Here is a 14,052-nt window from a genome sequence, read left to right on the forward strand (position 1 = left end):
ATGTAAGGATCTAAGGTAAGTGTCTTTGCCTTACGTTGTTTCTTTTCCCCACATCATAGTTAGCGTAATTAGATTTTATCACAATCTTTTCACTCACATTTTACTTCCTTATATCCTCATACCCCGTCTCTATCCACTCCATCACACCCTTCTACATTCAACCACCACCATCGTTCACACACTCACCCATCTCTGTGTCCTTTACATTCACTTACTCTTTTTCTCTAAGTTAAATTAACATATAACTTACATCCTTTTACTCAATATCACTAGCTCATACACTCTGTCGTTTTCATCTCTTTTCACGTTGATCATCACTATCATGAGAAATTAATTGCCTGATCATCGTTCCCTGTGGAGACGATCCGTACTCATCACTAACTAAATATTCTTAAGTACGGTTAAATATATTTTTGAATAATCTCAATTACCAACGACAAATTAAAACCCCTAAAATTGAGATTATAAGAGAGCACACTTAGAATTATCTTTAGTGCTTTTGAAACTTGACTAATAGGCATTATCTTTTATTTTCTTTAGAAACATGTGGGGGGCCATTCTTCTTTGGGTTTAATTTTTTTTAGGTATTTAGCTGAATTTTGGACTGGTGTTGTTCCCATCAAGGAGTGGTTAGGTCAACTCTTGTATGGTCAGGTTAAAGTGTCATAGCGAAAGGTTAGAAAGTCAAAGTCATCATGTTAAAAGAATGTTAAGGGATAAATTAAAAAATTAAAAGATAAACCTGATATTTTTTCCATCGAACCAAAACAACAAGTCAAAAAAATATTATCATGAATTTCCATTATGAGTATTAATGTCTTATGAAATGTATTTCATGAATCTTAGAAACATAATATTCAAATCTCAATGGATTTCACTATACTTTATCTATATTCTAAGTGGATTACATTTCTCCACCAGGATAACAAAAAATTACAATGGACTATAAGGAAATAAGATAAATGAGTTATAAATACAGAGTGAGAGGGAGAGAGTAAATGGGAACTAGAGAGAGGTAGAGATTTGGAGAGAGTGAGAGGGAAAGTAATAGAGTTAGAGAGGTAGAGACAGTGATGGAGAAAGATAGAATTAGAAGGGGCATAGACTGAGATGAACATACGAAGAACTAGTGGGGGGGGAGAGAGTAGAAATGGAAAGAGAGAGTTAGAAATGAGAGAGCAAGAGGGAGAGATATAAAGATAGAGAGGGGAGAGAGTGAGATGAGAGAAATAGGATGGATAAGAGAGGGAGAGTTTGAGATGGAAAGAGATAAAGAGGATGATTGAGAGAGGGAGACAGGTATAGGTAAAGATATAGAAGTAGACAGAGGAAGAGACTAAGAAGTAAGCAGAAAAGGTTAAAAAGGGCATAGGGGGAGAGAATGAGAGAGGAAGATAGAGATTAAGAGAGGGAGAGAGTGAGAGAGAGATAGAGAGAGGGAGAGTGAAAGAGATAGATGTAGGAGAGTGAGTCAGAGGGAAGAATATATAATTAGAGAGGGGAAGAGAGTGAGAGAGAGCAAGAGAGATCAAGAGAGGGAGTGTGAAAGAGAGAGGTAGATAGAGGGATAGAGTGAGCGGGAAGGAGAAATAATTAGAGACGGGAAGAGAGTGATAGGGGAAGAGACAGATATTGAGAGATAGAGAGAGAAAGAGAGAGAAAGAGAGAAAGAGATAGAGAGAGAGAGAGAGAGAGAGAGAGAGAGAGAGAGAGCTAGAGACAGAAAGAGCAACAGAGATCTTTAGGAAGGAGACCAAACTCAGGAAGAAGAAGATGAAGAAGAGGAGGAGGAGGAGAGTGGAGAAAGAGAGACATAAATGGAGATGAATGTAATTAGAAGATCATTATGTTTATAAAAAACCATTCCTCTACATCTATGTTCGTACCTATACTAACATATGAGAAATAAACAGAGGAAAGTTTATATATTTTACTCAGCCATTGTAACATCTTATAGCAGTTGCATCTAAGTTAAATCTTGGACATCTATATGTTTTCCTATCTAGTTTGAATCCCCATCCTCTGTATTTCATCCACACTATATTTAATCTTAGAATGAATCCTGGCTGCTAGCTCTCTTAACGAGCATAGGGTACATGCTTATTTCTTACTTACTAATCTTTCAATTGGATCCCATTGTTCCAGGCAGTGGCTGACTTCTCCGAGTTGCTGACTCGACAATAAGACCAAGAGGGAGATAGAGAGAGATAAATAGGGAGAGAGAGAGGGAGGAGGGAGGAAGGGAAGAGGATAGATGAGAGCGATCAAGATAGAAAGAGAGAGAGAGAGCTAGAGAATGAGAGGGAGTCCAAAATCCAGAGGGACAAAAAGAGATACAGAGCTAGTGAATGAAATAGAGAGAGTGCGTGTTCATGTGAAAGAGCCAGAGAGAGAATTAGGGAAAAAATGACCTCAGCTTTACATAATCTTTCCTCAGTGTAATGTTCAATTCATGACCTTTTTTAAAGTTCATGATAAAAGTTTCATTGTCTAACTTTTCATGTGATGATTAATGTGACTGTAAATGATGAGATGGTATTATCACTTGATCTTCTATGTTCAAGTTGAGTTCTGTAGGGCCATGCTAAATATGATACATATGTATTATCCAAATTATTATGTATACAAAATACATAATAATCAAACAGAAAACACACTAAAAGTAAGAAATTTAATTTTTTTTAATATGTTTTTGGTCATGTACATGTAATGCATGTTTGCACATATTTCTAGTGTGGTGTCCAATCGTGGGTCGTAATTATTTTAATATATCTGGAATCAAAGTACATTCAATTGTAGAGGCTATGTGGAAATAAGCCAACAATGAATGAATTCTTGGATTTCCTCATTTTCACTAAAAAATAAAATTCAAAACCTTGATTCTAAATCATAGGCCAACATGACAATGAGAGAGATAGAGAGAGGAGGGGAGAGAGGGATCAAAATAGCGGGAAGAGGGGGGGACAGATGGAAGAGAGACAGGGAAAGACGGAGCAAAAGAGTGGGAAGAAGGGGGAACAGATGGAAGAGAGACAGGGAAAGACGGCAGAGAGAGAGGGGAGAGAGATGAGAGCAGGAGGGGAGAGAGAGGAGGGAGGAAAAGAGAGAGAGAGTAGGGTCTTGAAAGTCTCAGTTTTTAGCAAGGACCTAAATATTGTCTAAAGTTTGGTTCAAGTCCAGTCCCAGTCCATCTATGTTGACTATTCAATGTCAACGTCAAACCACAAAAGTAGAAAAATAGACATGGACCAAGAAGGAAAGAACAAGAAAGGAAGAAGAAAACAAAAATAAAAGAAGAGAATAACAAGAAAATATGAAGAAAACAAAAAAAAGAAGAGTAAAAAAAGAAGAAATGAAGATGAAAATAAGAGGAAGAGAATAAGAAGAGAAGAAGAAGAAAAGAAGAAGAGAAGAAGAAATGTAGATCAAAAGAAGAAGAAATGAAGATGAAAAGAAGAAGACGAGAAGAAGAGAAGAATAAATGTAGATGAAAATAAGAAGAAATGAATATGAAAATAATAAGAAGAGAAGAAGAGAGGAAGATGAAAAGAAGAAGAGAGGAAGATGAGAAGAAGAAGAGAAAAAGATGAAAATAAGAAAGCAAGATGAAAAGAATAAGAATATATGAAAAGAAAAAGCGAAGAACAAAAGAAGAAGAAATCAAGATTAAAAGAATAAGAAGAGAGGACAAAAGAATAAGAAAGGAAGATAAAAATGTTAATAAAAGAATAAGAGAAGAAGAAAAGAAAAAGAGAATAATAGAAAAGCAAGATGAGAAGATTAATGAAACAAGAAGAAGAGAAGAAAAATAGAAGAATAAGAAAGGAAGATGGAAAAATTAATAAAAGAAGAAGAAGCGAAGAAGAAAATAAAAAGATAAGAATAAGAAAGGAAGATGAAAAGATTAATGAAAGAAAAAGAGGAGAAGAAAAGAAGAATAAAATAAGAAGCGAAGAATAAACCAAGAAGAGAAGATAAGTAAAATGAAGAAGATAAGAAAAGGAGAAGAAGAAAGGAAGAATGACAAGAAGATGAAGGAAAAAATAAAAGAAGAAATGAAGTAAAGAAGATGAGAAAAAGAGAGAATGATGCAGGACAACGTCGGGGACGTCGCCCCGAGGGGTATCGAGGCGATGCTCGAATACCGGGGAGATATGTGGACGTCGTCCGTTGGTGTGGACCTACAGAGATGTGACTGTGTGATGCGATGAAAACCCTAGGTAACGGTTCGTGCAGGCCACAACTCGTGGGGTTCACCGGACTCTGTGCCTCGGAGCAGGCGAACGATGGCAGTGACGGTGACCTCCTGACTCTCGTCGGAGTGACGAAGGAATCTACGACACTGAACGGATTAAATCCATTGGTGCTCTTACGTAACTGACGGGCTCGGCCCGTACCTAGGGAAGACACTCGTTGGACACTCTCATGTCTGAGTACCTCTCACCTACCCTAACCCGAGCGCGGTGGAGTGGTGTCGACAGGTATACGACAACGTCTTGGCAACGTCGAGGTACCTCTTGGCAACGTCGTCCCGGAGTCGCACATTTGTCAATGCAGAGATACCGCGTGGGGGGGGTCTGTGGAGCTGTGCTAGAGGTGGCACGACATCACTCGACTGGCGGCGTTGCGCGGCTCAGGAGCGGTGATGCAGAAGCGGAGTGGGAAGGGTAGGGTTGCGGAGTGCGGGCGGCGGCGGCGACAACGGCGACGACGACGGTGGGGCCGGCAGCAGCGCGAGCAGCGACGGCGTGGACGGCGAGGCAGCCCTCGGCGCAGTGGCGGCTTCTAGCAGCGGCGCAGGTCGAGGCGGCAGTCTCCAGTGAAGGCGTGGACGTTGCGGCTGTGGCCTCCGACGGAGGCGCAAACACTGTGGCGGCAGCCTCTGGCGGAGCGGGGGCATGTGGCAGCGGCCTCCAGCGGGGCCGCAGGACGCGGTGGCGGCAGTCTCCGGCAGAGCTGCCGAACGCGGCAGTGGTCTCTAGGCAGGCCGCGCAACGCGGCGGCAGCCTCCGGCCAGGCCGCGGACATGACGGTGGCCTCCAGTGGGACCCCGGGATGCGGCGACGGCCACCGGCGGGACTGTGTGATGCGGCTGTGGCGGCCTTTGGTGGAGCTGCAGGACGTGGCGGCGGCCTCAAGTGGAACTGCGGGACGTGGAGGCGGTCTACGGCGGAGCCGCGGGTCGTGGTGGCGGCCTCTAGCAGGACCGCGGGACGCGATAGCAGCCTTCGGCGGCAGCGCCCAAGATTTTTTTTTTGAAAAAAAGAAAGAAAAGAAGCAAGCATGGGCGTGTTTATGCCTTTGCCTTGGCGTGCCGTTCTAGCGGTGCTCGAGCCGGCGGGTGTCGCTGGCGACGACGTGGACTTCGACGCCGTCCCTGATCGAGCACGATCTTGGGGCCTATCAGAGAATGACAAAAAAGAGGTGGAGGCTTGACCAAAATTTTGTACTGGTCTGGTTTGACCCTCACCAGATCCAGACCTACCAATCCATCATCAAATGGGAGACCGAGGGTCCGAGCTTTGTCTGACTGGTCCCCGGTCCAAAAGAGCGAACCTTAGAAAGGGAAGAGATAGAGAGAGATGAAAGAGGGAAGATCGAACCCACAGAGAGACAGAAAAAAGGAGAGAGAGACGATGAGGATGGTAGAGATAGAGTTATCATGAGAGAGAGTGAGGGGAGGGGTAGAGATAGAGATATCATGAGGGAGGGTAGAGAGAGACTTATCATGAGAAAGAGAGAGAGGAGAGAGATGAGAGGGAGGGTAGAGAGAGTTATCATGAGAGAGAGGAGAGAGATGAGAGGGAGGGTAGAGAGAGTTATCATGAGAGAGTGGAGAGGGAGATGAGAGAGCTATCATGAGACAGAGAGAAGGGAGAGAGAGAGATGAGAGAGAGTTACCATGAGAAAGAGAGGGGGAAAGAGATGAAAGGGAGGGTAAAGAGAGAGCTATCATGAGAGAGAGAGAGAGAGAGATAGTTCATCATGACGAGGACTCCACAATTGAATGCCATTAGGACATGCCCCTTTGTACTACACAACATACTTCTTGTACTCCCCTCCCAGGCCACACCGGTCACCATTCCATCTCATCCCAGCCGTCCAATTCCCACTCCCATCCAATCTGAGCCGTCCAATCCCCGCTCCCATCCAATCTGAGCCATCCAATCCTCTCCTCTCCAACATTCCCTCATAAGAGAACGCCCCCCAACTCTTACTCAGTCCAATATCTCCGCGGTAACCTCACTCGCGGAGTACGATACCCCGTTGACCTCCTTCCCCAGTCCATCGCATCCGCACCGATAAACCGGTGGACCCCCCCCCCGCCCTTTAAAATAAATCCCACAATGAACGGCCAGGATGACAATCTTCGCTGAATGGATGGTCCAGATCATAATACACTTTATTATAATTAAACAAAGTATAGGGTAAGCAATGGAATTAAACAAAAAGAGAGGGAGGGATCGGGTATTTGACATCGTCTTCTTCCTCCAGAAGTTGAGAGAGAGGGGTATAAATAGAGGAAGGGGAGAAGCCCGCCATTGACGAGCTTCGTGGATTTCTCGAGGTCTTCAATGGCGGGGGAGGGGAGGGATTTGGAGCTGGTGGCGGTTTCCAGGCGGCTATTGGCGGAGGAGGAAGGCGAGGCGGCGGAAGATGTGCGGCTTCTCGATGATTACGACGGGGAAGAGGCAGGGCGGATGACGGAGGAGGATCGGGGACGAGGTCAGGTGAGGAGTCTGCAGGTTAAGGTGACGGGGATGACGTGCTCCGCTTGCTCGAATTCCGTTGAGGCGGCGCTCGCCGCGGTTCCAGGGGTGTCCTCGGCGGCTGTCTCCCTCTTGCAGAACGTCGCGCGCGTTGTCTTCGATCCTGATCTCGTAACGGTTTGTTTTTTTCCTTTGATTATTAGGCTTTGGTTTGAGAATTTTGTATTTTTTTCTCCGTAATTTGTGTTGGATTTACCGTAAAAGGATTAATTGCTGAAATAAGAAAGGCTCTGAGACGACGGCGAGATCATGGTTTGGTGGAACAGTTAACGAATGCAATTGAGGACGCGTGATTTTATGTGGAATTCATTTTGGCATTATTATTTTTCTTAGCTGAAAATGGATTAGCTTCTGAAATAAGAAAGTCTTTGAGCCCACCACGGCATCTGGGTTAGGTTGAAGAGATAAAGAATGCAATGCAGGACGCGTGATTTTATGTAGAAGTCATTTTGGCATTATTATTTTTTTCTTGATTCGTGTGGGGTTAGCTGAGAATGGATTAACTGCTGAAATAAGAAAATATTTGATCTAAAGATGATATCTTTGTTAGGTTGAAGAGATAAAGAATGCGATTGAGGACGCGTGATTCTTTGTAAAAGTCATTTTGACATTATTCTTTTTCTTAATTCGTATGGGATTAGTGGAAAATGTATTAACTGCTGAATAATAAAGTACATGGGCTAAAGATGATAACTTGGTTAGGTTGAAGAGATAAAGAATGCAATTGAGGACGCGTGATTTTATGTAGAACTTATCTTGTCATTATTTTTTTCCGTAATTCATGAGGGGTTTGCGGTAAATGGATTAACTGCTGAAATAATAAAGTTTATGAGGCGACAAGGACATGTGAACTAGGTTGAAGAAATAAATTTGCAATTGAGGACGCAGGATGGATAAATCATATTTGTAAATTTTTTTTCGTTTTTTGTGTGGGATAAGAAATAAGAAAGTCCGTGAGAAATAAGAAAGTGCATGGACTAAAGATGATATCTTGGTTAGGTTGAAAAGATAAAGAATGCAATTGAGGACGCATGATTTTATGTAGAAGTCATCTTGGCATCATTATTATTCACAATTCATGCGAGTTTAGCTGAAAATGGATTAACTGCTGAAGTAAGAAAGCCTATGAGCCTACGAGAACTTCTTGATTTGGTTGAAGAAATAAAACTGCAGCTGAAGATGCTGGATGGAGAAATCATATCTGAAAATTTTCTTTCATAATTTGTGGGGTAAGAAATACGAAAGTCCATGAGCCGACGGTGACATCTTGTCTGTGTTGAAGAGATTGAATACGCATGACGTAGAAGTCATACTGGAAATGTTGTCTTTTATTATTTGTGTGGAATTAGCGCAAAAATGATTAATCATTGAAATAAGAAACTCTATGAGGTAACACCTACATTTTGTTCAGGTTGAAGAGATAAAGAATGCAATTGAGGACGCAGGGTTTGATGCAGAAGTCATCTTGGAACCGGAAAAATCACAGATCAAGCTGGAGAAAACTTTGACCGGCCAGTTCAGAATCAGTGGAATGACCTGCACTGCCTGTGTAAGTTCTGTTGAAGGTATATTGAAGAAGTTGCCAGGTGTCACACGAGCAGTGGTTGCTCTTGCTACTTCCTTGGGTGAGGTGGAGTACGATCCCTCTCACATAACCAAGGAGGACATCGTTCTGGCAATCGAAGATGCTGGTTTTGATGCAGAGTTTCTTCAGAGTTCTGAGCATAATACAACTGTCTTTTTGGTCAACGGACTGTATAATGAGCTCGATGTTCATCTGCTGGAAGGCATCCTTATGCATCTGAAAGGCATTAATCAGTTTACTGTTAATGGCAAGAGTAGAGAAGTAGAGGTTATATTTGATACTCAAGTCCTTCATTTGAGATCTATAGTGGACTTCATTGAGAAAGAAAGTAGAGGGAGGCTTCAAGCTCAAGTCCGAAGTCCATTCTTCCAAAAAACTTCAAATGATGAGCAAGAAGCTTCAAAAATGTGCAGACTTTTCATTTCCAGCCTTTTTCTCAGTGTAAGTGAGCTCTTTATTGCGTAAGGATGAATTCATGCTGTCTTTTTTGTCAGTTGTTGAACATTTTATTTTTATCCATTCTTCAGGTTCCTATCTTCATCATAAGGATCCTCTGTCCTCGTACTTCAGCAAAGAGCATGCATTGTGGGCCTTTTCCATTGGCCGACTTGCTGAAGTTGTTTTTTTCAAGTATTGTTCAGTTTGTTGTTGGAAAGAGGTTCTACAAGGCAGCTTACAGAGCCCTTCGAAATGGTTCTACAAACATGGATGTCTTAATTGCCCTAGGAACCTCAGCATCATACTTTTATTCGATTTATGCCCTCCTGGAAGTCGCGATTACTGGGTTTTGGTTACCAACATACTTTGAGACAAGTGCAATGCTCATCACCTTTGTACTGATGGGTAAGTATCTTGAGTCTGTTGCCAAAGGCAAGACGTCGAATGCTATCAAGAAGTTAATAGAACTTGCTCCAGCCACTGCCCTTCTTCTTAGTGGGAAAGCAGGTACTCACTGTTACCGGATTTTTTCATTTACTGATAAAGCTAAACAACATAACTAAAGTCCTCTTTCCTCTTTAATATTATGTATCTTTGTTTCTATCTCTCATGAGTAAACCTTTGAATTCGAATCACATAGATGATATATTATCCTGATAGGGTGGTTAGATATGTGTTAACTAGAGTACAGGGATGGGACGTAACACTGAGTGTCCTGTCACATACCCTTACTTAGTCTCCCGTCCCGCCCCACTCCCTCGGATGTGGCTTGGGATGCAGTGTGTTCCAGGACGTGTCATGGAGGACCTGACAGAACAATATGAGGGGGGGATTTCAATTGAACAGTGGAGACCGTTTGAGCCTTATTTTGTCCCGTAACTGGAGGCGTTGGTTGGGCCAGAGATATAATAGATTGACTTGTCTTGTTCGGTCACCGCATCCCACATGAGCTGTCTCAAAATCTGGTGTAAGCTGGCATCAAATGCCAGAATTATGACTGTTATGTCCTTTTGCTGAAGTATTATATTTTCTTCTTTGGACAGAAGGAGCGTCTTTATTAACCTATAATCTCTAAAATCATGTCAATATACAATTTTTGCCATTTCATTTCCCTGGGAGAAATCTTCTGATGAAAGTCTATAGATTCTTGAAAAAAATCTGTTTTTTTTTGTTTTAAAAAGTACTATCTTTGTATTTGGAGCAGAGGGGGAGGTTGTTAAGGAAAGGGAGATAGACGCTCTGCTGATTCAGCCCGGGGATGTGTTGAAAGTTGTTCCTGGCTCTAAAGTACCCGTTGATGGATTGGTTGTTTGGGGGACGAGTTATGTTGATGAAAGCATGGTGACTGGAGAGTCATCACCAGTTCTGAAGGAAATATCTTCTCCTGTGATTGGTGGAACGATAAATTTACATGGTGTGATCCACGTGAGAGCTGTTAAAGTTGGTTCCAGCACTGTTCTGAGCCAGATAATTGCGCTTGTTGAGACAGCTCAGATGTCCAAAGCTCCTATTCAACAATTTGCTGATTTTGTAAGTCTCAATGATGCATTTTCCATTTTACGAGAATCGCTAGTTTTTGTATGGTGCCTAATTCTATAAAAGTTGTGACTTATTATTTTCCAAATTTCAGGTAGCTAGCATCTTTGTGCCGACTGTAGTCATGTTGTCACTCTTGACTTTCCTTGGATGGTAAATTTCTTATTTATTCTCCCCGTTTTACTCGTTTTGTATCACTTTCTTTATCTATCATCTATCTATTTCTCTAAATGAACCTGTCTCACTGCTCCATCTTAACCTTAATCTTATATTTCTGTCACTTTATCGTCCTCCAAAAATATTACATCTCAAATTTGTTTATAATTCTTTGCAGGTTTCTCTGTGGATCATTTGGCGCATTTCCTTTGGGTTGGATTTCCACAAACAGCAATTGTTTTGCTTTCTCTCTCATGTTTGCCATCTCTGTTGTGGTGATTGCATGCCCCTGTGCTCTTGGGCTGGCTACACCGACTGCAGTCATGGTGGCCACTGGCGTGGGCGCCAACCATGGTGTTCTAATTAAAGGAGGAGATGCCCTGGAAAGAGCTCAGAAGATCCAGTCTATTGTTTTTGACAAGACAGGTACTCTAACTCAGGGGAAAGCCTCTGTAACCATGGCGAAGGCTTTCAATGGAATGCCTTTGGGAGACCTTCTTTCTTTGGTTGCTTCTGCAGAGGTAACCATTGTTCTGATCGATGCATTTTTTAATTTTTTGTCTAAAAATGTATTGATTCAGACAATAACTGTTTTTTAAAAAGAAATCAAGGCAAGAACCATGGTGCATTTGTTCATGTTCATTAAGCAGAAGTAGGGAGTATTTTGATATTTTCAATTGCAAATTGGGTTTGGCATTTTTAGACGATGAATTCTAATCTGGTTTTGAAGATCCATTATTCTCATCTGCTTTCCAGGAGCCGCTGTTGTCATCCATCCATTGACGTTGAATCATCAATTTTCAGCTGGTTCCAAGATACTTAATTGTCATCGTCATCCATTCGTTCCCGATCTAGGATAGAGTATTTAATCATATCGTCATTTAGTCATCATTTTCATCACCATTCAGATTCCAATGACCATTATCGTCGTTCACATTGTCATACCTATTGAATTTATGTTTGGCATTTTTCTTTTTCCTAATCAAGCATGGATGACGATGAAAAAATTCAGAGGTTACGAGGATGAATATGTCGGATTTATTTATGCAAATGTCGATGTCGGATATCCTACTACTTTATGCAATTTTTATACGAATTACATTTTTCCTCTTCTCTTGTGTAATTACTGATCTCTTACAAGACAATGATCCTACCCTTGCTTACTGATATGACATAATGGTCCTGTACTTCTCTTTTTCTTTTCAAATTGCTGGCGTCAAAATTCTGCCATAACAGTAAACTAATTCCATTTATTTCTCTCTCTAATCAGGCAAGCAGTGAGCACCCACTTGGGAAAGCAGTGGTCAACTATACGCGCCATTTCCATTGTTTTGGGGATGAGGCTGCCAAAAATGAATGTTGTGAATGGCTTCTCCAGGTTGAAGACTTCTCAGCATGCCCTGGCAAAGGCATCAAGTGCACAATAAACGGAAAGACTGTTCTGGTACAAAATATTTTACTTCTGACAAGAATATCAACACGTTTTTTCTTAATAATGAACCCAAAAGAGTAATAAGTTTTTTTGTCTCAACAGGTCGGAAATCGAAGGCTTATAACTGAAAGCCGCATCACGATACCGGCAGAGGCGGAAAACTTATTAATTGAGGTGGAAGAGTGCTCCAACACTGGAGTGCTCGTGGCATATGATGGTGCCCTCGTCGGGTTGTTGGGAATTTCTGATCCTCTGAAGAGGGAAGCGGCTGTTGTCATTGAAGGCCTAAAGAAAATGGGTATCAACCCTGTTATGGTGACTGGGGACAACTGGAGGACTGCAAGGGCTGTGGCTAAAGAGGTTATTCCACTGCTTAATTTAACAAAGTTTGGAATATAGATCCGGGACGCGGACGGGACGGTTTTTTCGTCCCCGGATGAAAAAATCGTTCCGTCCGGGGGCAAAGACGAACTCTGGGACAAAATTCGTCCCAGGGACCACCGAACGGGTCGGTTTTCGTCCCACGGGACAAAAAAATTGTCCGTCCGGAGGTCTCTGGACTATGGACGGACGAATCTGTACGGAAAACCGCCGGATTCACATCCAACGGTTGAGATGTTGCCACGTGGCCTCACTAGGACAATTATAATATATTAAAAATATATAATTTTTTTTTCCTCCGGGACGAATTTCGGGACGAAAATTCGTCCCGGGAGGACTGGTCAGGACGAAAAGTCGTCCCGAGATTACTGGACGGGATGGTTTTTTTGTCGGTGGATGAAAAACCGTCCTGTCCTTCGTCCCTGATAAAAATTCGGATGTAGGATAAGACGAAATTCGTCCCATCCTGTCTGCGTCCACGTCCGGGACGATCCAGAACTTTAGTTTGGAAGCCATTTTCCTTATGACTAAACTATCATTATTAATCCAACACGCATCATTATCATTATCATCTGCATCTTCATTAGCTTGAGTGACAATGACGATTTCATCGTTGTCATCGTCATCCTGGCCGCAGAATGAATAATGATAAAGACGATGGTGTCATCATTGCGTCTAATCATTTGATTGAGGTTAACAGAGAGAGAGTGATGAGAGGCTGACGGCAAGAAAACATCGTCATCATACCTGAAGACGAGTGACAATGATGATGATGGTTTAGTCATCGTATGATCATGAGTGAAGGTGAACAAGGATGGGGAATAACTAACCTCCTTTCCATCTATGGCTGAAATTGAGGGATGGAGACCTTGCGATGGATCAAAGCCATTTCATAGATCAATCTCTAAATTTATCAAAACCTTGGAAACAGTTACCTTTTAAAGCGCCTTGATGAGGTCAACCCTTGAACCCTAACAGGGGGCAGTCCCTAATTCAATCCTAAATTTAGTAAAATATAAGAAAAATGGAGCCCAGTTCATGGTTTAAACCCATTTAAGCTGACTAAACTGCACTGATTTTATTGTTTGATGGGTGTGTCGGCTTTATGCAGGTGGGGATTGAGGATGTGAGAGCAGAAGTAGACCCGGCAGGAAAAGCCGAGGTCGTCCGCGCCCTTCAGGAAGAAGGGCAGGTGGTGGCGATGGTCGGTGACGGCATCAATGACTCTCCGGCACTGGTGGCCGCCGACGTCGGCATGGCGATCGGAGCAGGAACCGACGTGGCAATTGAAGCAGCTGACTTTGTGCTGATGAGGAGCAACCTCGAAGACGTCATCACGGCCGTTGACCTGTCGAGGAAGACCTTTTCCCGGATCCGGTGGAATTACGTCTTTGCCCTCGCCTACAATGTCGTCGCCATTCCTGTCGCCGCCGGCGTCTTCTTCCCTTTCACCGGCCTCCGGATGCCGCCGTGGCTGGCGGGGGCTTGCATGGCACTTTCCTCTGTCAGTGTTGTTTGCTCGTCTCTGCTCTTGAGACGGTACCGAAGACCAAGGCTGACTACTCTGCTAGAAATTACTGTTGATTGATCTTGCATAGAGATGTATATATAAATTACAGGCTTTGGAATCCGAAGAGCCATCTTAAGTACTCTCTCTCTCTCTATCCTCTCTTAATAATTGTGCAACAGGCTACAACATAAATTTATTGCTCTGCAATGAAATGTGGGGAATAGAATGGGTTGTTTAATTGTTC

At 42.7% G+C, this 14,052-nt stretch overlaps 1 protein-coding gene across 1 annotated transcript; it reads left to right on the forward strand.

Moving 5' to 3' along the window:
• The first annotated feature begins 6,534 nt into the window (after window positions 1–6,534).
• Window positions 6,535–14,052, forward strand: RAN1 (copper-exporting ATPase / responsive-to-antagonist 1 / copper-transporting ATPase (RAN1)). Its single transcript, XM_078572546.1, has 9 exons — window positions 6,535–6,887; window positions 8,182–8,796; window positions 8,883–9,300; window positions 9,998–10,323; window positions 10,424–10,482; window positions 10,664–11,006; window positions 11,756–11,929; window positions 12,020–12,277; window positions 13,410–14,052. The coding sequence occupies exons 1-9, from the start codon at window positions 6,576–6,578 to the stop codon at window positions 13,884–13,886; spliced, it is 2,982 nt and encodes a 993-aa protein (XP_078428672.1). The 5' UTR covers window positions 6,535–6,575; the 3' UTR covers window positions 13,887–14,052.

The sequence above is a fragment of the Wolffia australiana genome, chromosome 3 (assembly GCF_029677425.1).
Source record: "Wolffia australiana isolate 7733 chromosome 3, ASM2967742v1".
Classification (NCBI taxonomy): Eukaryota; Viridiplantae; Streptophyta; class Magnoliopsida; order Alismatales; family Araceae; genus Wolffia; species Wolffia australiana.